The sequence below is a fragment of the Apodemus sylvaticus genome, chromosome 7 (assembly GCF_947179515.1).
Source record: "Apodemus sylvaticus chromosome 7, mApoSyl1.1, whole genome shotgun sequence".
In the NCBI taxonomy this organism is placed as follows: domain Eukaryota; kingdom Metazoa; phylum Chordata; class Mammalia; order Rodentia; family Muridae; genus Apodemus; species Apodemus sylvaticus.
Genome location: NC_067478.1, coordinates 65,038,194 through 65,065,532, shown reverse-complemented (window position 1 = coordinate 65,065,532; position 27,339 = coordinate 65,038,194). Strand labels below are relative to the sequence as shown.

General features: G+C 52.4%; 1 protein-coding gene across 2 annotated transcripts in view; it reads right to left on the bottom strand.

Annotated features, from left to right (window-relative positions):
* Nucleotides 1-339: 339 nt before the first annotated feature.
* The window catches only part of Smad6 (SMAD family member 6), a 72,044-nt gene continuing 45,044 nt past the window's right edge, over nucleotides 340-27,339 (bottom strand). For both annotated transcript variants that reach the window (XM_052188062.1, XM_052188063.1), the window contains one exon: nucleotides 340-1,271. In XM_052188062.1, coding sequence (XP_052044022.1) covers nucleotides 739-1,271 — 533 coding nt within the window. In that variant the 3' untranslated portion in view covers nucleotides 340-738. The remainder of the gene's footprint in view (nucleotides 1,272-27,339) is intronic.

Here is a 27,339-nt window from a genome sequence, read left to right as displayed (position 1 = left end):
AACGAACCCTTGCCTGGTTCTTATGTATAAATACACACACACACACACACACACACACTTCTCTCCTTTGTTTTGTAGCCCAGAACTCTTACATTGCTGAGGAATAGCCTTGAACTACCCATCCTCCAGTACCCGCTTCTCAACAAGCACCGGGATCACAGGCATACGCCACCAGACCCTGCAGCTCCCTTTTCTGTTGACACCCCCCTGTTTCAAAGTACTGAAACCAAGTTTCTAACAGTCCCAAAGCCCACTGAAGTCCTGAAGGCTCTTTGTAAGAAAGACAGCTTTAAAATAAAAAATAAAAAAAAACTATAATGCAAACACTTTATTATCAAGAGTGACTGGTATTAGTTTTTTTTTGTCTGGGCATTAATATTTTTTAAAAAAACCATACACCAAACCCAGGCTTTCCACCTAGTTCTGCTGTATAATTCTCTTTAAAAAAGGAAAGAGGGAAAGAAAGAAAAAAATATATCTGTATTGAAAGAATTACAAGCCAAAGTGCGTCTTTCTTGTTTCTCCATATACACACATTGCACCATATATAAATAATTACGTTGTAAAAATGACTCCATAATTACAAGTATAATATATATTTCCATATAATATATAAAACTTTATATTAAATCTAGGTAGATGATATCTGGGGGGAGGGCGAGGTTGTCCCTGGGGTGGCGTCTCTGGGCGCTGGCCCCCAGAGGTTGGGGGTGCTGCTTCGCAGTGGCAGCCGCATTGCTATCTGTGGTTGTTGAGAAGGATCTCCAGCCAACAGGGGCAGGAGGTGATGAACTGTCGCGAGTAGCAGGGTCCCCAGCCCTTGGCGAAGCTGATGCGCACACTGTGCGGGTCGTAGGGGCCATGAGCGGCGTCCGCGTGCTGCAGCAGCCCTGAGCGCTCAAAGTCGAACACCTTGATGGAGTAGCCCGGTGGCACCTTGCGCACGACCAGGGCGCGGCCTCCGGGCGCATCCAGCGTCGGGGAGTTGACGAAGATGGGGTGCTCGCCCCGATTGTAGGCCCACACGCCGTCCGGCTCCTTGCTGAGCAGGATGCCGAAGCCGATCTTGCTGCGCGTGCGCCGCACCGACTCACTGCGCTGCTCCAGGTTGAGCTGGCCCAGGCAGAAGCCGCTGCCCTGAGGTAGGTCGTAGAAGATGCTGACAGCCTGGTCGTACACCGCATAGAGGCGGCCCACGCGTGTCCGGTGCTCCCAGTACGCCACGCTGCACCAGTGGCTCGGCTTGGTGGCATCCGGAGACATGCTGGCATCTGCAAGGCAAGCATATAAAATGGCAACGTTATTGCCGGTGCGGAGGGGAGCTGTGGCTGGGCAAGGTTTTCCAAGATCAATCAGTATGTGGGCACCCACTGTATGCCAGGCTGCCAAATAATTTAGTACACTGGGAATTTATCTCTCCCTATCAAAATAAAAATACATTTTAAGGTGTGTGTGTGAGAGAGAGAGAGAGATACACACACTGAGAATCAAACTTCTTACAAGCATCTTTACTATCTCATTCTGCCCCACATAGGATGATGAATCTACAGTATGCAAACCAAAGTGCCTACTGTGTGCTAGGCCCTGGGACATACAGATATGAACTACATCCAGCTCCTGCCCACTATGATTTTACATCTAGGAGAGATAAACACACCAACAAATGCAAAAAGAACCTACACTCTACCACGCAAGTGTAGCAATCTTATAAGACCCTGTCTTCAAGGCCATCGTGACCTGCCCAAGGTTCACAGAGGCCAAACCAGCATGTGATTGAGTCCCCTCAGTCCAGGACTTGACCCCAACAGAGCTAGCTCCTCAAGGGGCCTCCAGCATAGGTTAGAAGTGAGTTCGGGATCTCTTACAGCGAGGTGAGTTACACACTTTGCTGCCCTTTGATAAATAACACTATCTGGTATGGCGGCATGCACCTGCTGTCCCAGGTACTCAGGAGGCAGAAGATGCAGGATGTCACACCAGCCTGGGCAAGCATCACACGCCCTGCCCCCGAGGAGACGCTGATGGCACTCCTTGTCTCAGACTTCCCGTGTTCCTTACCAAGCTGACTTTCAGGTTCCCCAAGGCCCACAACCACCCCTGAGCATTACTGCTTGTGGCTGCTAAGTGCTATTTTTAAAAAGTGGGCTTTGCTCTCCAGAGAGCGTGGATGGGTATCTAGTTCTGAGGTTAAGTGCTGCTCCACTCCGGGCCTCAGTTTTCCCACTGTATGGTCCCACAGAGTGTGACCTGCACTCTGTCCCGGTAGCCTTGAAACACTGCCCCTGTCTGCTTGGGGCACTTTCACAAGTGGGGGACCTGACACGGGCATGTCTGACTTGGAAGGCATCCTGGAGCCCTTGCCGTGACCCACTTTTCAGATGCAGACACCTCTGGCATCCTTTGCTTTGGGCCCCCACCTCACCATGACTGGCCACGGAAATGGTATGATCTGCCGCGCTCGCTTCTGGCTGGGGCCTTCTGAACACAGAACTGACGGTCACCCAGCTCCTCTCTGGGGACTTGACCACCAACCAACCTAACCTCGGATGGGCAATCATTACCAGTGCCTTGAGGCCAGCTCTGCAGCCTCCACTTAAGTCCTTTGTCTCTAGAAGGCCTTGGACCCTCTTTTCACACATAGAAGGCTGCCTGGCTCCTAGCAGGAAACTGCCCAAGGAGCTTTCTGGAGGCTGCTACCTTCGGCTGCACAGGGACTCTTCGAACAGGCCCATTTGTCATTCTGGAGCCAGCCAGAGCCAGCCACGGGTTCCTCAGTCTGCTGAGGACAGTCAAATCTTCACGCCAGCCAAAAGCTAGGTAAACGTGAGTAGGGGAGTCAAGCTATCCGCAGCTAAGTGCCCTTGGCTAGTGGACATAGAGAGCTCAAGCCCACGGCAGGAGACCAGGACCAGCAAGGTCCTGAACAGCACCCCACCGAACCACTGTTCCTCTCAATGCCCACCCATCTGGCACAGGCTTGGGAAACTTGAGGGCCAGAAAAACAAGACCGTGCCCACTGGCCATGAGCTTCCGGTACTGCTCACAGCCAGCAAGACTTCCTCTAGTGAGCCAGGCCAAGTGAGGTCAAAAAGCTGTGTGCAGGACCCTGAGTACGCTGGGAGCAGAGCCAGGGTGGGTACCAGGCATCGCTGGGCACCTTATGAGCTAGGCACTGCCTTCATAGGCGAGGGAACTGCATGCCCAGTTGTGCACCCCAGAATTCTGGAGCCAGCCTCACTGAGAGGGCAAGCCGTTGTGTGTGTGGTGCCAGTGATGAAATAAATGCAGCCAGGGTCTTTCTCTCCTGCTGAGCTACACCCAGGTCCCAAGCCAGCCACACTAGAGGGCGCCCTCCTCCATCCTCAGGCCAGCGGTACTCAACAGTCCTAATGCTGAGACCCTTTAATACAGTTCCTCCTCATGCTGTGGTGCTGACCCCCATCATAAACTTCTGTTGCTACTTTATAACTAATTTTATAATATAACTATAAGTAATTTTGCTACTGCTATGAATCATAATGTAAATATTTTTGAAGATAAGAGGTTTACCAAAAGGTAGAATGTCAGACAGACTCCTCCTTAAAACTAATCACTGGGCCCAGTCACTTCCCTTCTCTGAGCCTCAGTTTCCCTATCTGCTGTAAGGGCCTATGAGTCCTGTGGGTGCTTACTTCACTGAGGAAAAGGAAGACGACGACGAGTTACAAAGTAGCCTTGTGTCCTGGTCAAAACAACAGCTTCACCTCAGGGATGTGTTAGGGGCCGCAGTCAGGGAGGAGAGGAGACACTTTCTTCTTGCCAACGTTTAGAAGGCTTTGAAACTAGAAATCCAGTGCGACACAGGATCCTTCACAGGGACGTTGCTGGCTGGCCCTGGATGTCCAGGGTAGACTCATCTCCACCCCCTATGGAAATTAAGCTGCCTGGCATCCAAATTCCAGAAGGTAGCCAGCCTGCTGCCCTGTAAGTCCCTCTCTCAGCCTTCCTTGGTTGCTTTTCTACAGCATCCTCTCTGGGCCCGGACCACCATGCCTGCTGTGGGTCAGCGGCTCTGGAGATGGCCTCCCTCTGCCCCCATGAAGAGAGGGCTCTCAGCCCTCTCTGGATCCTTCCCCAAGGCTGCAAATATCCTTAGGGTTCTGTGAACATGCTAAAGCAGGGGAAGAAAAGAAATAAAACACATCTTAAGTGTCCGTGTATCTCACACACAGGAAGCCTGCTCTGAAGGTGGGCTCAGGTCTGAGGACAGAGGAGGAGATGTGGGCAAGGACTTAAAGATCCTGAGAGTGACCCCCTCAGCTTTAGAGCTCCCGGGCATCACCTCGTCTGGCAGAGATACCAAGGGCTCTGTAGAGGGAGGTATGTCTCCCACCCCTCCCCCATGAGTGTGTGTGTGTGTGTGTGTGTGTGTGTGTGTGTGTGCATGCGCGCGTGCTGGGAAGAGGGTGAGCCCAGGCCTTTAAGCTTACGAGGCAGGAGCTCCACCACGGAGCTCCACCCTAAGCCCAAGCCACACTTCTAAATGGGAATGGGGTGACACTGATCGATCTGCTTTATTTTGTCCGATGGGTATTTATTTTTCCCTGTCATGAACTAAAGCAACCTTAGTCTAGAGAGCACGGGTGGGTTCCACAAGCACAGCTCAGCGGCCTTAGCCCTGGAAGGTGGCACCCGGGTTATAATGATTTGCCTGAGGACACCCATCAGAGGTGGCAACGTTGGGACCAGGACTTAAGATCCTTGAATGAGGCAAACACACGGCTGCAGCCACTTGGCTGGCAAGCCTCTCCAGGCACCCAAGCCTCGCCTCTCCTCCTTTGTGAGAGACTCAGCAGTCATCGAGGACTCTGTTCACAGGGGCCACTGTGGACTCTCGAGAAACTCAACCAGTAAATCAGGCATGTGCAGAAAGGACAGTCATCTTGGTCACTGGCTGCAGGCCTGTTGGGACAACCCAGGCAAGGGAAGCTTGGAGGTGCTTCAAGAGGACTCTGGGGGAGGGGGGTAGTGGGGCTTTCTTCTCTCTATAGAGCACCTGGGTTAGCTCCTGGTTTGGCACCTGTGGTGACCAGCCTGCCCTGTAACAGAAGGGAAGGAAGGAAGGAAAACTCAAGGTCTAGAATGAGGCCAGCTGTGGTTTCATGCTCACACTCACAAGCTCCAAGAACGCAGTTCTGTGGAGACATGTCTGCTGTAAGCTCATGTGCTTCAGTGATGCACAACAGGCAGGCTGCACCCAGGAGCCCACATGGCCCCACTCATCAGGGATAGTGTCTTGTAGAAAAGAGCCTTCTCTCTTAGGGATTCCAAAGCTCTGGCCCTGTCATCTTCCACAGCCACTAGCCTAATTAGGAACCATCTCTTTAATTGCAAATAAATACCGGGGGAGTCAGACCAGAGCAACATCAAAGGTGACCGAGGTCTGACCGAAACTCACGTCCCCCCACCCCCTGCAATCCCTGGCCTGCTCAGGGCCTGGCCTAGTTCCCAGCCAGCTATGGGTCCCACTGGGAGGGTGGGTGGGAGGAGAAATGCTGGGAGCCTTGGTCTGAGTACCAGGGAAGTCTCTTTAATGTGCAGCTTGGAATTTCCACCCATAGCAAGCTCCAGCCAGTCCCTTCCTGGGAGTCCTGCTCAGCCGTGCTCTAACAGGGGGATGGTGCAGCCCTGTCAGGGACACTGATTAGCAGTGAGAGGAACCAACCAACTCCACAAACACACAGTAGAATGGACCACCCTTGGGTGCACCTGCTTGCTGAAGGAAGTCACACACAGAAAACCCACTGAAGGCCAGAGGCAGGAAGTTCTCGGCAGGCAGACTCGCTGAGAGGATGTGCAACAGCAAAGCTGGGCTGTAGCTCCCAGTGAGGAGTGAGTGAGTGAGTGAGTGAGTGAGTGAGTGAGGTCCACATGTTCAAGGCCCCAGGTTCCATCCCTTAACGCTGCAATAAATAAATACAAAGGAAAATAAAGGAGAAAGGAGGAGAGGAGGAGGAGGACAGGAGGAAGAAGAGGAAGAAGAGAATCAGGGCGGGTGACAACCTGAGGAGTGGGAGAGCAGGGAGGAGGGAACTCCCAAGACAGGAGCGATGGGAACTGGGGCACACACATACACAGTGGAGCCACCACAACCTAACGCTAGGCTAAGCAGGTTTTGGCTGTAGTTAATGACACCTACAGTGGTCTCAGAAGGTGCTCAGGTGACCCAGGGGACTGCCTCCCACCCCGTTGTCTCCCAGAGGCACCCACATTCCTGCCACCAGAGGGTGGTGGCAGCCTTCTCAGAGCACCCGGCAACAGCCCCAACAAAGGCGCTCTCCCTTGCCCGGCCCAGCCACAGGCTGCCATGCCTTCCTCAGAGCTCTGCCCAGCCAGGGTGCCTAGAGACCAACATGTAATTTCGTGTGTGGGAGAGCGGGGTACTGGACCCCAGGGGGGCTGGCTGGAGGCTGGAGGAGGTGGGGAGCGTTGAAAGCCCAAGAAATGTCTTTAGCTTCTTCGACTCAGCAATTTTCTGTCAAAACAAAGAGCAGGAGTGCCCGCGGTCCTGTGCTCCCTCACAGGACCCCGCTAAAGCACGACACAGTGAAATGTCTTTTCCTGCCGTCTCTCCGCTTCTGACCACAATGCCCAGGGTAAGCCATCCCAAGAAGGAACCAAAACATGCCCCAGTTAGACAAGAAGACAAAGCCCTCTCAGGAGGCTTGTGGTGTGGTCCACGGCCACCATATCCCCTAATAGTTGCTGGACTTTGCATCTGCCTAGGTTTTACCACTGTCCTTGCCACCAATTAAAAACAAACAATAAAGACTGCTCAGCTATAAGCTTCAGACAAGAACCAAATAAATTCCTGAGGAGTGCTGAGGAGAGAGACCAGCTCTCTAAAATCCAGAAGGGTGAAGCAACCAGCTCAGGGTCACACAGCAAGCTGGCGGCAGAACTGGAAATAAGCCGAGGGCTTCCTCTCAGCCCTTGCGTGGGGGCCTCCCACCCTCCTGGAAAACTACTTTCTTCTGTCCGTGTCGTGTCATGCCTGTGGCTTCAAGTTCCCTTCATCCAACAGGCAGCTTTTCATCTGTGGCTCTGGGCCTGGGAGCAATTACGCAGGCCCTGCATCTGGTTAACCTAACACCCCTTTTAAAGCCTTATTGCCCATTAGATAAGTAGGTTTTTTTGTTATCAAACTTAGGGGAAGAAACGAGTTTCCAATGAACTCTCCTTTGTCCTTTGGAGCTGAAGAAAACTGGCTTCAGGTTTTGCAGGCAGTCCAGCAAGCAGCAGCGGCATTCATTAATGGTCTGCCTTCCTCACAGGGGAGGGCGGGCCTGTCCTTGCCCCTGGCTGCTGCAGGAAAGTAGGGAAAGAATGTGCACAGGGCCACGTTTCTGGTCAGCAGCTTAGAGCCGGCCGAGCCTCTGCTGAACTCGGTCCAGAAGCTGGCCCAGCTGACAGGAGTTTCCTCCTCCCAGCTCCCACCCACCTCCCCAACCCCCCACCTCAGAGCCAGCACCTCGGGCTCCCAGAGGAAGCCTGGCTTCCAAGAGGAAGTTCCTAATCGCTCATTACATCACAAGCGATCTGGCCACCGCGGCGGCCTGCCTGCACAGGGCCCACCGCAGGGGCTCTTTCAACGGTGGGTCTCCAGTGTGGAGGCCATGCGGTCCTCCCGCCCCAGGTGGCTACTTGGTTGCTCTGCTGGCAGAAGCGGGAACGAGATGGGTGCAGAAAGGAAGAATGCTAGCAAGAAAGGGAGGGGGGAAGCCCAGGAACAGGAAGTCCACTGGACCGATGACTGAGGGGAGGACTCAAGGTCCAAAGAGGTGAAGTGCCTTACGCAGGTCACAGTAGGAATGCGCCAGGGAGCGGGGTATCTGCTCAGAGGGCACGGGGTTTACACACTGGATCAGGAGCAAGGAAGCCTATGCGCAAACCCCAGCCCTGCTACTCACCAGCAATGGCAACAATCCCTACAGAAAATATTCTAAAGAGAGACACTCGTGACCCTCCCTTTGGCGATCAACTGTCCCCAAGGAATTGGAATTTCCCCAGGATTCTCATACTGGGAGCAGGAAAAGGCAGAAGTTGGTGTCAGCAAGAGGGAGACCTGAGATGTCACACTGTTCTGACGACTTGTCAGACCACCTTGCAGGAGGGACTGGATCCTAGACAATGATAGCTCAGGGATGCAGCTCAGGACCGCCCCTTGGATGGGGACTATCTATTTAAACCTGAACCGCAAATGTCAGTCCCTAAAGAAGGTCTTGGGGGCGCTGTCACTGGGGTCGTTTATTTGTTCCCCTTCCCACGGCTGCCACTCTGAATAAACCGCCTTTCTCAGCTTCTCACTACTCCTTGCCTTTTTAATTGGCTTATTGGGGACGAACAGTGGAGCCCGTCTCGGGCAGGTGACATTTTGCTCTTCTGGGCCTCAGTTTCCTAAACTGTAAAACAGGGGTGCAAGCAGTGGTTACTGCATAGGGGACTGGGGTCAGCGGCAATCAGATGATGCCCTGTCTGGAAATGAGCAACCTGAAAATTATCAGGGATCACTAACTCATCTTAGCAGATCTCAAAATGTAAGCTATACAAATTATTTACAGCAATTATACAATGCAGAATTCCAAAGTACAGTCATGTTGGATAATGACCATGGCAGAGATAAGATGGGCTAATGGACTAGAGACTCAAGGAGAAATAACAATAATAACAATAATAATAATTAATAATAAAACAAATGAGTCAACACCGGAGAAGGCCTTTGCAAATGCCAGGCAGAGTGAAACAGGTAAAAGACCCTCAGAGGACAAACTGCTATCCTCTCAGCTCCTCGTGTGTTTTGGGGCATTGTGTGATGTCTGTGTATATGTGTGGACATGTATGAGGAGGTCAGAGGTCAACCTTAGCTACTGTTCTTCAGAAGCTATCCACTTTATTTTTTTTTTTTGAGACAGGATCTCTCCCTGAATTAGGGCTTGTCAATTAGGCTAGACTAGATGGCCCCAGGGATCCTGTCTCTGCCTCTCCTGCACTGGGACTCCCGGTGTGAGCCACCCTGGCCAGCTTTGATGTGGGTCCTGGGGTATAGGAATTCAGGTCCTAATACCTGGGCAGCAGGAATATTCCCAGATGAGCCATCTCCCCAGTCCCACCCCCACCCATTTTATGATAAAGAAGCTGTGTGTCAACCTAAGAAGCTTGTGTCCAAAGTCAGCAGCCAAGAAGTTTCAAGGATCTGATCTATCTATGCAGGCTTAGAGATGAGGGTGGGGAGGGGGCTTCTGCTATGTTGGCAACCATGTGTGCTGCCAACCTCAGTGTGCAGCGTGGATAACCTCACAGGCCCAAACTTCTAACTCTGCTGGCTCTAAGATGTATTGCCAGGGCTACAAAAAGATGGGGTGCTAGAAGGGGTCCTCAGCCTGGGATGTAGCTTCTGCGGTACTGAACAGCTGCATGTTGACCCCCTCCTGAGAGGACAGAAACACTTCTCGAATGTAGCCTCTGACCACTATAGAGAGGGCCTAGTACTGCTCTGAAAACGCATGTCCTTTTAATTTCTCCCTCACATCCAAACCACAGCAGAGAGTGTGGTGTAGGTAAGCTACAACAGTGAGTGCTACCCAAGGGACAGGACGGCCACCCAGCCTCCCCCCTCAACAATGAGCGAGTTAGGATTGGTCTAGCACCCCATTCTCAGAGCAGGCCCCAAGCCAGAGTCTCCTCAGCAGCTGCAGAGAGGGGATCCTACCCGAGTGACTCTCTCTGCTGAGACCTTCCTGATGGCTCCTCGATATGGCAGTCTGAGTCCTGAGAGGGAGGCATCATCCAGGAGGGTGCTGGATCCCTCAGAAATCTGGTGACCAGCTTCTGAGAGGCCAAACAGGCGTTCAGGAAGGCCCTTTTTGTGTCCTGACCTTGGCTGCTTGGCCTCTGGTCTTTGGTGGGACTTGATGGCAGCCTGGGCTGTACTAGGTAGGGTTCCACTAATTTATCTCAGATTTAAACAGTATTTCAACAGATTCTGAAAAGATGAACTCCTCTAGCAGTCCTGACCCTGAGTAAGTTTCTGAGATCTGCTCTGTCATTGCTCCCAGCAGGGCAGTCTCCATAGGAACCCCAGACTCAACTGCAGTGGACAGAGGGCCCACATCCATCACACCTACACCTATAGCATGCCAGGCTTCCCCTCAGGCCTCAGCATTGAGCTTGACAGCACACTGTCAGTCACTCCAAAGAGCTACATGGAGAAGGATGGGATCATCCCGGGTGTGTGTGTGTGTGTGTGTGTGTGTGTGTGTGTGTGTGTGTGCAGATGAGGACAGAGACACAGGATGAAAACCAGCAACTTCAGTGTAATACAAAAGACAGCTAAGCCCCAAGGAGCAAGCAAGTCCTCAGCCACTGAGCAAGAAAACTCCAGGTGAGGGAGGGAGGAAGGGGAGGGGAGGGGAGAAGAGGGAAGGGGAGGGAGGGAGGGAGGGAGGGAGGGAAGGAGGGAGGGAGGGAGGGAGGGAGGAGACAAGAGTTCTAGAGCAAGCAGCTGAGCACCAGGAATCCAGCAGGCTGAGGGAAAGGCCCAGTTCTTGTCACTGAAGACTCTAACCTTGGCCCCCATTCCAAGGCCTCTTTTGTTTTATTCCAAAGTCTGAAACTGAACTTCTGTTTACTCAGGGACAGCCTAGGGTGGGAAAGCCTCAGTTTCCCTACTGCCCCTGGACAGTCTGGTTAAGTGTGGGAAGCCAGAAGCTCCTTCTCCAGAAAGGCAGTTGCTCTTCCAGGGGTGCTCTGTCTGTGAGGGAACTGCTGTGTACAGATTGGTGTTTACCAGTCCACCGGGCTAGGCCTGGGCTATCACCTCAGACCTTCTTTGTCTGACCCTGAACCTCTGACCTCCTGCCTCCCCCTCAGCAAGTGCAGGGCTTGCAGGTGTGGCGCATGCCTAGCTGACAACGTGCTGGAGCAGGGACCCAAGGAAGAGAGCTAGCTAGCATGGGAGCAGGAGCATCTCCATATTTCTCTTATTTTCTAAAAGCAGCCCGAGGTTTACTGGCACACTTTCTTCTACCTCAGACTCATACTTGGGCCCACACAATAACATCCTCTGTGCCCTCCATCACCTGCTGCAGCTGGCAGAAGCCCGCCGGCTTGGGTCTCTGCTGTCGGCTTGACTCCTGCATTCTCACTACCCAGGGTGCCCCATGGCCACCCCACGTCTTGCACCACGTGGCAGGGAAGGCCGTGAAAAGTGAAGAGATGACAATCTGAACCACGCCCGGCGAGCGCCGGCTTTCTCCAGGGAGCGCAGCATAGTGGAGCTTGCCTGAAAACGCAGTGCTCCAAAGGCACAGCAAGAAGGCGGCAAGTTCTCAGAAGCTCACCACGGGCACCTGGCCTGGCTACAGAAGCTTTGATTCCTCTGTGTCGCCAAGTCTCCAAGTGTGGAGAGATAGAGACATGGCTTTGGGTGGCGGAGCTGACTTCCTTACTTGCAAAGCTCTACAACCCAAGTGGACATTATGCGTGACTTTAACAAGTCAGTTGCATCTACCTTGATTGCCACTAAAAGTGAACTTTGTGAGAAAGGAAAAACACCTCCAAGTACCAGAGGCAGGACAAACGATTTTAAAACCCAAGATGGCTCAGTGGGTAAAGTCAACCTGAGTTTGACTCCCCAGAATCCACATAAAATGTGTGTTGTTCTCCACCTCTATGGAGGCAGGCAACTCCATACCGTCCCAGTGGAGACCGCACCCACAAACAATAAATAAACAAACCATTCTTTCATCAAATCCTCCCCTTTCGTCTCTCATGAACACCTTCACCTACTTAGCTGCACTTTGCAAGGCTATCGACAGCCATAGAGAGCGTGTGCGCCAGAGCCCCCCACCCCAAGTCACAGCCACCAGAGTTCCAGCGGGAGGTAAGCACAGTCCCTGTCCCCGAGTTCGCCCATGGGTGCCACTTGTACCCCCTCCAGAACACTGGTGCCTGCCAAGCCACCAGCAGCCCTTCCTCCTCCCTCCCACGGGCGGGCACTAGTGGCCTGCAGGCTGCTGGCGGCTGCATTCCTAGAGCCTAGGCCCCAGTCGGCCACCGAGGAGGCTCCCAAGTAATCCAGGCCGTAAATCACGGCCATTGTGTATGACCCTCTTAGCCACCGGCAAAAGCGACCTTCTCCTTCCCCCTCTGCTGTTAACTACCCCTGGGTTGGCTGTGTGTTTCCCACCCTGCCTGGGTGGAGGCCAGCTCTCAATTATTAATCTGGGAGGTGGAGGCTGCGTTCCTGGTCGCCTAGCCACTTCCTCCTTTGTAGGCAACTCATGGGCCTTTGAATGACATCGAGCCTTTCACTACATCCCAGCCATGTCTTGTGGAAAGGGTGTTTAAAGCCAGAGCTAAATACAGACGACTGAAGAACACCCAAACACACCCTGACACCTCTCTTCAGCCCACCTGGGTGCTATTGCAAGATGCCTCCATTTCTCAGTCTGTGAAATGGATCGGTGTGCTTGTAAAGGTGGTGGGTTAGTATAAAAGGCCTCACACCTGATCACTCTCGCTGGCCAGAACGGTGACATCAGAGAGCCCTGCAGCAGATGCAGCTCAGGTGGGAGACTACGGCGTAGCACGCTCAGCATCCCGGGTGCAGCCCCCAGCACTGCATAAACCTTCCCCACTAGCACACATCTACATCCCAGAACTCAGGGGACGAAGGCAGAAGGCTCAGAAGTTCAAGGTCACCCTCAGCTACACAGCTGATTCAAGGGCAGCCTGGGCTATGCAATGTTTCTTAGTTCATCTGCTCATGTCACCATTGACTAGATGATAAAGGGACAGACCTTTGGGGGACAGCAGAAAGCTGGAACACAGAGGCAAGTGTGTGACCCCGACCTCTGTCCATGTCAAAAGAAACCACCAGTGGGCTGGGAATGGAAGAGCACATTTTTAATCCCAGCACTCAGGAGGCAAAGGTAGGTGGATGTCTGTGAGTTCAAGGCCAGCCTAGACTACATAGTGAGTGAGACACTTTCATAAAAAGAAAGACAATAAGAACCTCGGTGACCAGCCCCCCTCCCCCATCCAAACCAATGCAGTTAAACTCCTCAGAGCGCCCTTACCCAGCTCGGTGCCCAACCCTATGGCCACCAAGCACACTGTCCTTAATCACAAGAGAGCTCTCCCCATCCAGAAAGCTACAAGTTCAAATGGACACTGTGTGCCACCAGGAAAGCAGACTGGCTGGTGACTCTAACAGGTCTGTGGTCACCTCCCTCCTCTAGCCCACGCCACAGGGCAGTGGCCTGATGTCCCTCATAGGGTCAGCCTATGGATGCCAGAGACTCGGCACCTTAGGACAGTCTAGAGAAGGTTTTGCACCCCCGACCTCACCTGCCTGTTCCCGCTTCCAGTGTTGGGGGCCCGCATGCTCTCTGCCAGTGAGTTACCTCCTCAGACTTTTTACTGTTTGATTCAGGTTCTCACTTAAGCAGCTCAGGCTGGCATGAACTTGTGATCCTCCTGCCTCAACCTCCAGAGTAGCTGGCATTACTATGTCCCCCACGCCCAGTTCATGGTGGGACCCCAAAGCTTTCTATAACTCTGATGCTCTGAGGGGGAGGGGGTAAGGAGAGACTTTTGTTTTCCCTTCCCCCTAAACACTGCAGCTTCTGGATATAAAGCATGCATTTGCCAAAATAAATTGTCACGCACAAACAATCAAGCGTCAGTATTTAGAACCCATAAGCCCAGGCTTCGTAATAATTCTGAAAGTAGCAGGGTTGAAGTTGAGAAAAGGTTCTGATAAACAAATGCAAAATATAAATACGATTTAGAACAACTGTTTATCTTCCTAGCACTGTATAAACAGTGTGCTGCAGTTCCACACTGCGTTCATGGATCTATAACGCAGTTCGCCAGGGATCTCTCCCAGGACGCATTCCCAGCTAGCAGCAGTCTAGGACGGCTGAAAAACCGCAAAACCTGGCTTCTTAGTCACCCCTCATCCTTCCTGTCACCCCTCATCCAGAGCTGGTGAGGAGCCCCTGCGTTGCCAGAGTTCTAAATTAGGAAAAGAAGGAGCCGGGTGGTCAAACTTCCCTGGCCCTCCTCTGGTACCCAGTGGCCACCCAGGAAACAGTGAGAACTCTTGACTCTACACGTCACCCAGTTCTCTGTGCCAAGTTTCAAGAAGAAGCACTTGACAGGGTCTCTAGGCCAGGGGACCTTGCCAGCTCGGGCATTCCCACTGAGACTGGGCAAGGAAGCCCCTCAGGCATCAGCAGCAGCTAACAACCAAGATGTCCTGTTGGTGGTGGTCCCCCTCCTGGGTTACTTACAAGTGGGATCTGCTATTCTCCCCGGGGAAGCCGTGAGTGGACTAGGTGGTCAGTAGGAAGGCAGAGAGGAGCTGAGAGACAGTTCAGTCAACCCGAGTGCCTGCTCTGCAAGCCTGAGGACCTGAGCTCCAGCCCCAGGACCCATGTAAAAAGCCAGATGTATGTATGGATGTATACACTTGTAATCTCAGCACTGGGGAGGCAGAAGCAGAAGGATCTCAGGGACTTGACTGCTAAGTCAGCCTAGCCTGATCAGTAAGCCCACGCTAGTGAGAGACTCTGCCTCAAAGAAATAGAATAGGCAACTCTGGAGGGACAATATGCAAGGTTGACCTTTTAGCCTACACATATTCACATATACATCTGCAAATCTCTGTCTCTGTCTGTCTGTCTGTCTGTCTGTCTGTCTCTCTCTCTCTCTCTCTCTCTCTCACACACACACACACACACATACACACACACACACAAACATACCACAGCATACACACAGGAAGTAAGTCAGGGGAGCTCAGGACCCCACAGACAACAGGGTGTAGAGCAGCAGGAAGAGGCTCCCTGAGCCCGTGAAGCAGTCGGCAAATATGGTGTCCCGGTCCTTCCCTGAGAGGGACAGACTGCAAGGCCCCAGAGATGTGGGCGGGAGGCCAAGCTGGAAATACCGAGAGCTGTTCCAGCTTGGAGAAGTGACCCTGCCAAGTCGGGAAGGCAGTGCTGACGGGGATGGGGTGTTTGTGTGTGTGTGGTGGTGGGGGAGGTACAGTGGCAGGTTCCAGACAGGCAGGTCCCTAAGGGTACAGCGTCAGGAGCAGCCTCTTGTGTCTCAAGGCACGTGGGAGCTGGAGTCCAGCCAGGAAGACCCAGAGCCGCCAGTCTTCCCAGGGTACCTCTGTCCTGGTGCTACCCCCCAGCACTGTCCTTAGAGACACCGGTTAGACTGTAGTACACAGGGCCATTCTTTCCTCACTTTCTGGCTCTGGATCCCAGGGATGCTCACCCGAGCCCACCAATACCATCTTGCAGGCATTTTGGAATCTTTTAGCTCACTAACACCCAGACAGGATGCAGGGTGAAGAAGTCAGCCTTGTGGATCACAGGGCTGGCCAGGGCCTCTCTGTTCCCTCTGGGGAAGAGTCATCCTTCAGAGTAGGAAGCCTGGTGCTTAGGGGATACTCCCCACCCCCACTTACATACAAACTCCTCTGCCTCTTTCTGGTGGGCTTTACACATTGTTATCAACAGGGCTGGTGTAGAGTGCTTCCCTAGCAGGCACTAAGTTCTAGTTTCCAGCCCCAGCCCTGGAATATATATGTATCAATAAGACAATGAGGCACAGCTTGTCACATGCACATGCCCTACCGTAAGATGGACATTTTCCACAGACACCATCATGGGGACTGTGACCCTCATCACTCAAACTGTCTGACTACAGGGCAAGCATCAGTTCAATGAGTCTCTCTCCCCTTGACATTTATACTAAAACTCACGAACCAACTCACTTCAGTGTTAACACGCAATTAGCACGGCACTCTCTGCCAGAGTCCAGGCAGCTCTACCTTGCAAAGAGCCCCTCCTGCTGGCTCACAACACAGCCAACAGAAAACCACCCTAAACTGGGCCTTGAACACGTGGAGCTCCACTCAGGAACCACGGAAGCAAGCTCCCTGAAGGGAAAGAGTGGGTAGGGTGTTTGCAAGAGTCACTCACTGTGGGTTTGGGTTCCAGCCAGCAGAACTACCACAGAGATGCAGGGAGAGAGAATTTGCTTAGGAGGTTGGGCTTCGCTGGTACCAGACAGATACCGGCTGCATGCAGGGGCAGGAGACTGAAGCAAGAAAATATTGGGGTTGTCAAAGGAAACTGGGGAGATGTTTGCTTATCCCTTTTGGTCATCTCTGAGTTAATTAGGGGCTTAGATACATTTTATTGCCCCCCCCCCATCAAAACAACATGACTAATTGTAGCTACGGCTCCAGAGTTGCAGGCAGACCACGAAAGTCCCATTGGCAGGCAGTGAGAGCCACCATCCTACTTCTGCCTCCAAATGGGTTCTGTGGACTGAGCAGACTGGCCACCACCCCAGCTGGTCATGTGAAGGTTTCAGAGCAAGGGGGCCTGCTTACCTCAGGATGGTAGAACTCTGAAAACTCAGGGTAGCTTTGCATACTACTGCCAGAAGGCATCCCCAGTTGCCTCAGAGAGGAACCTGGCGAAAGCTCTAAGGGATTTGTGGAGAACTGTTATAACTTCAGGGCTGGAACTTACTGAGATCACCCTCCTCCACTTAGAGAAGAGGAAACAGAGGCATGGAAGCAGAAATCCCTTGACCTGACAGGCAGGACTCTGTCCTGGGTACCAATAAGCAAGCCCCAGATACTGAGACAAGTACCACCAATGAGTCCAGCCAACATGAATTATTTTTGCAAAATGGTCTGTTTGTTTGTTCTTGTGAGTAGCAGGGAGCCCCCCCTCCCCAATCCCTGGGCTGTCGGAACAACTCCCTGCCTGCGCCTGAGAAATGACCCGCCCCGGCACCGCCATGGACTCTCAGGCAGAGGATGTGCGTTGCAAAAATGGGGCAAAGTTTCCTATTCTGAAGATAACATTGTAAGACACAGGAAGTCTGCGAGCAAGGCCTGTGTTTCCAGAAAGCCTGTCTCTGTTCACCCAGTCACAGCTAGTCACTCACCTCCATTGTACAATGGAGGCTTGACGGGCGGGGTACGTGCTGTTCAGGACAGGGACAGTGTTGCAAACGACAGTAGTCACAGTCCAGGTAAGAGACCAGAAAGTGGCTTTATGGGCCACAGGCTCACTGGGTCTCCCAGCAGCAAAGAAGCCTGAGACTCCTCTCCAAGTCCCGACTTCCCCTACCACAATAGAAAAGAGCTAAAAGAGCCCCGTGTTTCTTCTACTCTGGTGCCCTCAAGTCAAGATTCCCAGGCCCCGCCCCTGGAGACTCTGATTCATGGGTCCTGGGTGGAGTCTGATATTCTGTGTATTTTGCACAAGATTAGGAGGCCCCTCTGCCGGCCCTGACGGGTTATGATCACACATTTAGCAGCCTGGCATAGAGGTAGGAGAGCTGACTTCCTCATAAACAGATGACAAGGACAAGAGGACCAAACGGAATCAACCCAGCATAAGACAGATGCCGCTGCTCTGGTGCCAGGCCTGGGGGGTCTGACTGGGAGGGAGGTGACATCTGGAGCTGGCACGGATAAATCTGACTCAGTGGCTCTGGGTGTGCTCGATGACAAGCCCTTGGGAGAATGTATACCTTTCCTGTGGGATTTGGAATCCAGGATCAGGGTTCAAATCCTGCCTCTACCGCTGGTCCAGACGACTACCTGGGATGAATGGTCTTACTGTCTCTGGGCTTCCGTTTCCGTAGCTATGTAACAGGTCAAGAACACTTGCCACCAAGAACTGCCAGAGGATGAAAAGACTTAACAGCTAGCGTGGTCTGTGAGCTCGCCATGTACCAGGCACACCCAGTTCTCAGAAGAATCCTGAGAGCTAGGTTATTAACTGATGAAAAGAAACTAGGGCCTCCTGGTCCATTCAAGGTCATGACCAGAGAGGGTGGCTCAGGACTCACACATCCAGTCTGAGGCGGTGCTCCATGCAGGAAGGCTCCCCACTGGGCTGCCTTCCTTCCTCTGCACTGAAATGCACAAGTCTTGCCCAGCACGCCTCTGTCTGTGAGGACATGACCTGAGCATTACACGAGGGGCAGTAAGTCCAGCCATGGGGAGAGGGCAAGTGGAGATTTTGAGGCGGCTGCCAAGGAGGTGACGTACGGGGAGCCACACTGTGGAGCAACAAACGCAGGGCACACAGGTGGAAGGCAAGGCTGCGACGGCCTTCTCTGACCTGGTCCCTGGAGCTCGAGTTACAGGTGGCTGTGAACTGCCAGATGTGGTTGCTAGGAACCATGCTTGGGTCCTCTGGAAGAGCAAAGTGCTCTTAAGCACGGAGCATGCCTCCAGCCCCAGGAGCAACCTGACGTGACGTGACGTGACGTGAAAGAGACACCTGCTTTATCTGTCTGTTTAATCTTTTTTACAAAGATCATATAGTTATAGTGTTTGTGTGATATCATACTGCTATAGATCTAATAAGAAAGCAGGGGTTCTGAAGAGCCAAGAGGCCGGGCGTGGTGGTGCACGACTGTAATCCTAGCACTCGGGAGGCAGAGGCAGGTGGATTTCTGAGTTCGAGGCCAGCCTGGTCTACAGAGTGAGTTCCAGGACAGCCAGGGCTACACAGAGGAACCCTGACTCAAAAAAGAGCCAAGGGGGGCAGAGAGGTAGCTCATTTGGTAGGGGGCTTGCCTACCTCACACCACTACCACACACCAGAGAGCTATAAGATAAAATAACCTTCATTCCTTTCCAAGTTGTTTTTGGTCACGGTCTTTATCACCGCAATAGAGACCCTAACTAAGACAGCCTCATCCCACTGATCACATGCCTTTTTCGGGAGGCAGAGGAGGGAGGATTTCTGTGAGTTCAAGGCCAATCTAGTCTTTTAAAAGGAGGAAGAGGAGGAGGAGACAAAGACGACACAGACACAGCAACTTGATAAAGGGAGTCAGTGTGGCGTATGTTTCTGGGAGGGTCCCCACCGTGTCTGTGACACCTGTCCCACTAGTGTGGCTTCCCCTCTCTTGTCCTACCTTTGCTGAGAATCTGATGCTTACTATGCAGACTCTGGATTGGGCCTCCCATCTGTCACCCTGACAGCATTTCCTTCTTGGTCTGTGGACACCTAAGTGTGTGTGGTACTGTTCATGCTCAGGACAGGACAGGCCCCTCGGCATCCTGAGCCACTGCTGTCTCCCTTGCCCTCCAGCCACGCGGGCTAAATACCTCCTACAGCTGAGGGGCATGGCCGGGCCCAGAGGCCTGTGCTGACTTCTCTAGCCATCTAGAGCCTCAGGTCTCAGAGGCCTCTCTGTTGGATTCTTTACATTGCTGGGATACAAGAAGATCACCTAAACTTCGAAGATAAGGAGCTCAGCCTTCGTGAAGAAGAGCCCTGATGGGCGTCCCCAGGAGCAACAGGAGGGGGACGCAGGTCCACCAAGCCCAGTCCTGTCTCTGGGCCTCTGCCTGCTCCATAGGCCAATCTGTCCATTCCCTCAGCGCCCAAAGGCCTCTGCCCTCCTGGCAACTCCTAACTAGAGCAAGGGTAGCAGCTAATGGAGTCCCCGGTCCCGAGGAAAGGGCATTCCCCACTGTGTACCAAGTGAACCAGGGCTGCTGGCCGTTCCCATCCCAGACCCCCGACTCCCCAGCGAGGCCTAAGGTGCACGCCTCACTTCCTCCTGGGCTCTAACATGCTATCCGGGGCCTGTGGTCTGAGTTTACAAAGGCATTCCCTAGCCATCTCCCCGGCTCTCAGCAGCCTCTCCATTTGGGTCTTTATACTGCTGGGATACAAGGATATCACCTTAAAGTTCGCAGTTGAGGAACTCAAGACCACTCAACAGTTGGGCCCTTTTTCCATCACAGTACAACTGCCTCAAACAGACACGAGGGTGGACTGATTGTTTGTTTGTTTGTTTATCTGGATGTTTGTTTGTTTGTTTGTTTACTTAGGGTCTCTCTATATAGCCCCAGCTATCCAAGAACTCACTATGTAGACCAGGCTGGCCTTGATAGGGAAGGAGGAAGGTGCCTTCCCAGGGAGAGGAAACAGCCCGGTTCCCACTTCAGCCTGCAGTCTCTGATCACTACGTTCCTGATTTGTTTACTGTGTTAGTCTAGATGAGTTACTTCCCGACTCTGGCCTGTATTTGTCCAAACCATAGGGGCTAGACTATGGGTAAGTCACTGGAGCCACTGGGGCAGCGGCTTGGGTGGGAGGTTCTGCTCTGCAGCGGGGACCCTCCCCTTTGTGGGTGCGTGGGAGGGAGGAAGGGCAGGCAGGACAATGGAAACGTGCGTTTCAGGGCTGGGGTAAACAGCCCTGCTGGCACAGCAGAGCAGGCAGAGCCGATGAACCAGAGTCCTGAAACCGTTAAAAATAGGAAAAGAAATGGCACAGTTCACATATTTTTGCAAAGCTAAGTCAAACCAACATCTGCAAAAAATATCCCCGTTAAACAGAATCGCAGGATTTCATTAAGTAAATTGCAAGTTGGCAAAAATTCTGAAAGAAGGGGAAAAGCCACGGGCTGGCCTGTGATTTAAACCTTATTTTAACTGTGACAGCGTGACTGCAGAAGGGCTCCTTTTCCAAACGAAAGGAAAAATAAAATAAAATAAAATCTAAGGGGGAAAAAAAAAGTTGTTTTTTTTTTTTTTCCCAAAGAGCGGCCTCCCGCGTGCTGCCCCTCCCTGCCCCTCCCCCAGCCTCCGAGCAGGCAGCATTTTGTTGTTTTTTTTTTCTTCTGTAATTGCAGTGGTACCTAGTTTCCCAGTTTTCCCACGGATACAACAAATGGGGGGTGGAGGGGGAGGTGTGGAGGGAGGGAGGAAAGAGTGAGCACGGAGACAGAGTCACCCCTGTCACCTCTAATTAGGGTGCTGGGTTTTTTCCTTACCAAAATGGCTAGCAGCACAGACCCCTGGGACTCCTTCCTTTCCTCCTCAGGCCTTCAAGTCCAGCCCCACTGTGGCTTCCCCAGCTAGACAACCTTACAAGGTGGAGGCTGGGCCCAAAGGGGTGGTCCCTACTGCTCCCCAACCTGGAGCCTCTATCAGTCAACTTTAAAACGGGGTACAAACTGCAACCACAATCTGGGGTATTGGGGGGCGGTGAGGGGCAAAGAGGAAAGAATCCTGTAACAGGGCTGGGATCAGTGACCAGTGCGGCCTGAGTGTAAAGCCACTAAGGCAGAAACAGTGAGGACATCTTGGGACTTGACTCTGTACTGTGGGGGAGGAGACTGGGGCCTAGTCCACGCCAAGCGCATGTTCTAGGGGGAGCTACCCAGGACCCCAGATCCGCCATGGCCTTTAGCAGTGAATGCTTCCACCCCCACCCCAATGCAACCTCTGGAGGATTCCTTCTGTCACTGTCACCGACCTAAAACACAAATGACAGCTACCCGCCTCTCTCCATCCTGCCTGAGAGAACATCCTCTCCTGGTACAAATGGGAAACTAAGGTCTAGCAATGGGTAGTGGGCTGGTCTTTGCCATACAGAGGGGAATACAGCCCTCTTTCCACGATGCTGGGTCTGGGAGTCCAGAAAGACCTGCTTGTTAACTTCCTGGGGGTTTCCACAGTATCTGCTGGATGACTCTTGAACTAAGCTGTGACCTGCCCTATACACCTTCATGAAGGGTACAGAGAGCCAAGAAGCCAAAACAACAACTCTCTTCAACCAGCCGATTCACTGTTGAAATTTCATCCAAGGTTTACTATAGAAAAATGATATAGAAAGATGGTACAGTACAGTACAGTATGGTATAGGTGTATCATACAGGGCCAGAAAGGCAAAGACATTTATGTAAGGTCACACAGCAAATGAGCAACAGAAGAGAGACTGTGAGTCAAGCGTCCTGCATGCCCAACCCTGTGAGTCCCATCCTCATCCTCATCCCAAAATGAGGATGCTGATGCCAAGAGTCTCTTCAGGAGTCAGAGTTGCATCGGAACCCTGGCAATGGCATCTTCAGTGAACATCTGAGCTCTAGCACCATTGTCTACAGCAGCTGTGCTTAACTTTCCTTGTTGCTACTTTGGTTTTTGCATTTTGGGGGTTTTTTGTTGCTGTTGTTGTTGGTTTGGTTTGGATTGGTTTTTTATTCGAGACAGGGTTTCTCTGTGTAGCCCTGGCTGTCCTGGAACTCACTCTGTAGATCAGGCTAGCCTCGACCTCAGAAATCTGCCTGCCTCTGCCTCCCAAGTGCTGGGATTAAAGGCATGCGATGCCGCCGCCACTGCCACCGCCACTGCCACCACCACCATCCGCTCCTTGTTGCTACTTTGTAACTGTAATGTTGCTACTGTTGGGAATCACAATGTAAATAACTGTTTTCCTATTGTTAGGTGACTCCTGTGAAAGGGTTGTAGGCTATCCCAAGGGGTCACAACCTACACCTTGAGAACCACTGATCTAGTGTCAAAGTGTGTTTTTCTCTGAACCTCAGAGAACCCATTTGTAAAATCAAGATGGTTAGTAACTGTACCCCACCCTCAAGACAGGTTATCAGAACTCCGGGAGAGAACACTGAAATGGCCCTGCCAATCAGCTGGCAGGCTCACATTCCACACAGCCTCACCTCCTGGCACAGAGACCCGCTGAGAAATCCACACAGTGTACAGCGGAGGAGAGCCTGAGGCTGGAGAGATGGGTCAGCACTGCTCTTACAAGAGTTCAGTTCCCAGCACCTGGACCTAGCAGCTTACAACCAGCTGCAAACCTGGCTGTGGAGGACCTGACACCCTTCTGGATTCTGCTGGAACTCACGGGCACACAACTCATCCCCACCTCCACCCCTCCTCCTACAGAGCCATGCGTGCACAATTAAATTTAAGGCGGTCCCTCGGTGTTAAGCTCCTCCTACCCAGGAGAGCTAAAGGCACTGCACACAAGGCAATGGATAGTGTGCTTGTGGTGCTAAGTGTGGTGAGGAACACTGCCTGGATAGAGGAAGTGTGGCTGGGTGTGCCAAAACAGAACAGCCCTTCATCACAAGCCCGCCCCCTCCTAGGCAGAGTTGCCAGGCTGCAGACTTGGGCATCAGGAGACACAGGCAGGGACAGCCTGCCAGTGACAGTGGCTGCTTCCACAATGAGAGAATCAGTAGCCCTAAAACCAGAGGGCTGAGGGGACGGGAGCTGCCCCTTTGTCTCTGGGACTTAAGGACATGCCAGTAAGGGGCTGACAAGGATAGGGAAGGAAGAAGGGAAACCAGCGGTGGCATTCCTGGGGGTACCACAGGGAGGTGCCTGAGCCCCCCATATGGCGCTCTTGCCCTCAGTAACACCTGCTTCCTCCCAAACTCCATAGAGTTATGAAGCCTTGGGAGAAGTTGAGGGAAAGTCTGGAAGTTTCCTTTTCTAATTTAGCCAGGATTTTGGTTCTGGGAAGGCCAGTACCAGGCAAGGCAGAGAGAAAGCTGTGGATCCCAGGAACCATCCTACCATGGTGGGGGCAGGGGAAGCCACACTATCCACTCTAAGCGAGGGTCACCACGCATTGTGGCCAAGTCTCTGATACATATGACTCTGGCGCACGCCTCTTCCTTTCTGAGAACCCAGTTTCCCCAGCTTCGGAATGGGATTTTATAATTTTTATTTTCTTTGTGTGTGTGTGTGTGTGTTGTGTTGGGGTGTGTGTGTCTATATATGTGTTCCTGTGTGTGCATATGTGTACACAGGTATGTGTGGGTTTGTGAGGCCAGAGGTCAACCACCATGTCATCCTCACTTGCTCACCTCCTTATTTTTTTTTTTTTTTTGGACACAGAGTCTCTCACTGAACTAGGAAGTCACTCACTTGATTAGACTGGCTATCCAGAACTCCTCTGTCTCTGCCTCCCCTGCACTGGGATTACAAGTATGTGCTACCATGCCCGGCTTTTCTCATGGGTTCCAGAGTTTCAAACTCAAGTGCTCGTGTGGCAAGACCTTTGCCAACTGAGTCCGTTGCCCCAGTCCCCTGGAATGGACTCTTGAGCTGAATGACCTCTGACATCTCTTACAAAGGGCCACCGAGGGATTTGGGAGAGGAGCCCCAAGCCAATATTGCCTGCCTGCTTGGGTATGTCCAAGACCACCCAAGGGAACCAAACTGCGGGAGGGATTGGAGCTCAGAGCAATATGGTGCTGGAGCTGGGGAAGAGCCGTGAGACTCACCAGAGATGGCCAAACTCAGCCACAGAAGCTGTCCACTAAGATGACACCAGGCCAGGCCAGGGACTCTTCCCACCCACTCCTGGACACATACATCTTCAGCATTTTCACTGTCCCTTATCCCAGATTCTAAAAGTAGTGAGATGGTCCTAGTAGGCCTTGGGGCCTGTGTGGGAGGCTGTGGAGAAGTAGAGCCAAGGATGTATGTATGTCCCTTGGTACCTGGGGTCATCAGCACACTGGTGACAGTTAGGCAAACCCTGGATGTCCTTTATGCCACCCACATCTAATGACCAAGACCACAGAGTATCTCTGCAAACCCTGTTACATCCCTCGTCTCTGCCCCCTGGATGCTACTCACTATATATGCCTTCTCCAGACTAGCAGTCTCCTCCTCAGGAAAGCCTCTCCATGCCCACCTGGGCCACACCCACTACAGCATACAGAGGTCTATATAGGTTTCTAGTCAGGCTGTGAGGGGAGAGTCAGTCAGCTACAATACTATGGGGAATATCTATCCTAGAGAGAGGACTCAAAAGTCCCCCACATTACCTACAAGCTGGGATTGAGTTCTGGCATTCTGGGCTCCAGCTGGGGGTTCCTCTACAGAAATGGTGCCCACAGCCAGGTCCGCAGCCCATTGGAAGATGGAGAGGGTTTCTTGGGATCACAGCATCTAATACCAAATAACCGAACCACCCTGACACACCTGCAGTATAACCAGAAAGGACTTTCTCCTGAGGGGCAGAGACAACACCAGCTTCCTGGACCTCGGTGACCGATGTAAAGCCAAAATGAGCAATGCCCTCCGTGGTTTTCCAGAGGAACAGAGAGTGAAAGCTCGAGCACGTGACAGCCCATTAGCAGACCGTGTTTTGGTATATTTTAAAGTGCTGTGCTGAAATGTTTCACACAAGAAGGAACAAAGGAAAGGCGAGATGACCACAGAGCTCCAAGGTGTCACCAAGTCACCATGAGACCTGAGAAAGCACTAGTGTGTCTGGGACATTTTCCTCCTCCTCCTTGGTTCTACCTGGGCCTGTGAAAGTGCCGTGCATGCTGGGTGAGTCAGAAGCCAAGGTCCCATGAGTCCCAGCATCTGCCACGGTGACCTGCTAAGACAGGATAGGAAAGACCACCTACCCAGAGTGGTCAAGTGGCTTCCTCCTTGGAAGGCCACTTCCCCCAGCAGTCAGCTTTACAATGAAGTGTCTTTGACCTTGACACATGACTTTGATATTAAAAAAGCAGAAGCTCGGGAGATGCCTGGATGTTGGCTTCCTGTTGTGGAAATGGTACTGTGCAGCCTGTTTGGAGGACCACAGGACGGTAGGGTGAGAAGAGGAGGCCCATTCTGTGGGTATCTCTAGGTACCATGCAGGCTGCCATCTGAGGCTAACAATCCATAGGTGAGGCGATTCTAGGCCCCTTGCTCTGACTCTGCCCCAAGCACAGAAATGTCTCCAGACCTGAGCCACCAGCATCTCAGCCAACTTCCCACAGAATGGGCCAACCCAGGTGGCAGAATTCTTTCTCCAGAGCCTCTCACAAATACACATACGCACAGACACATACACGCAGGCTTCCCTAAGCTTCCCGAAGGTCTCTCTCCTACCAGGGCTCTCTCCACATAGAATCTCAGCAGACGTACCTGGATACACAAAACCAGTAGCAGTTCCGCTGAATGTAGAGCCTTCGCCTACTCGGGGCAGACGACCACACCTGGGCTGCAAGGAGCTCCCTCAGGTGCCAGGAAGGCATGCCCAGGAGTAGTAGGATGACAACCCAGTTCCATCACCCCAAGGAGGACAGAATGTGCATTCTACTGGTTCCCAAAGTCCCAGCAGGACACAGCTTCAGCTGTTCACAGAGGCAAGGATCTCCAAGATGTCCCCAGTCCCACCCCAGGCTGCTAATCCCTACTCTCTGACTTCTCTTGGGTCAGACTCCTTTCTGTTTCAGACCCTGATCTTGGTAACACCCAAATTAAGAAAACCTCCCTTGGCATTGAGCATATCGTGAGAGCCACGCCCTAGTTCCTTGAGAGCCAGGGAAGGCTGAAGGACTAAGTACCAATGCTTATCTGTCTGCTCAGTGCCCGGATGCTAACAATGCCCAGCTCCTAGGAGGTGCCCACGAGCGGAGCCTGTCAAGTTTGGTGAGTCACTCTGGGAACATCCAGTGGTCACAGGGATGTCCCAATCTTCTGAGCACACAGAAGAAGGCCTGTCCTTGTCCTCAGGGTACCTCCAGTCTAGCTGGGCGATGAGGGGGAAATGCCTGCAGAGAAAGGGGCGTGTGCTACCCTAGGGCCTGCCTTTGCCTCCCTGTGGACTGGCCCAAGGCTACAGTTTTGCTGTCTTTCACTGAAAATTGATTTCAAGCCAGGTAGTGATGGCTCGGGTCTTTAATCCCAGCACTCTCTAGGGGCAGAGGCAGAGATTAACTCTGAGTTTGGAGCCAGCCTGGACTACAGAGTTAGTTCCAGAACAGCCAGGGCTACACGATGAAATCCTGTCTCAGGAAAAAAAAAACAAAAAAACAAAAAAACAAAACAGAAAGGAAGGAGAGAGGGAGGGAGAAAGGGAGGGAGGGAGGGAAAAAAGCGAGGGAGGAAAAAAAGGGAGGGAGGGAAGAAGGGAGGGAGGGAAGGAGGGAGGGAGGGAAGGAGAGGGAGGAAAAAAAGAAAAAAAACCTGACTTCAAGTCCCTCCAAGGTCAGGTTGTGAGAAGCCCCTCTGTGTGCCCATGGCAGCTAAGAGGGAGCAGCCCTGACCATCCAAGATTACCACCTAAGGTTATCAACAAAAGTTCACCTTTGAGAGTGAGCACGAGCCCAGGGCCCTGTCTACTCTCAGGTGTGCACATAGTAACCTTGAAGGGTAAAAATTGGCCAAGGCTGGCCACCTTGCTGCAAACACAAGTCCTCGCTGGCTCTACACCCCAGTAAGGTGGCACTTCCCACTAAATACCAAGCTCTTGGGCAGGACATTGGATGCCCAGGGATATTGTGTCCCTGTCCCTTCCTTTCCTAGATTTGCAGAGGGCCTGCAAATTTCTACTCATTAAAAAAAAAAAAAAAAAAGTCCAGACAACAGAAGCAGATAGAGAGCCCCAGGCAGCCTGGGCCTCAGGCATGCCAACTGACAAAGCTAGAAACTGATTTGGTCCACGGGAGTCCTGAGTTCGGTCA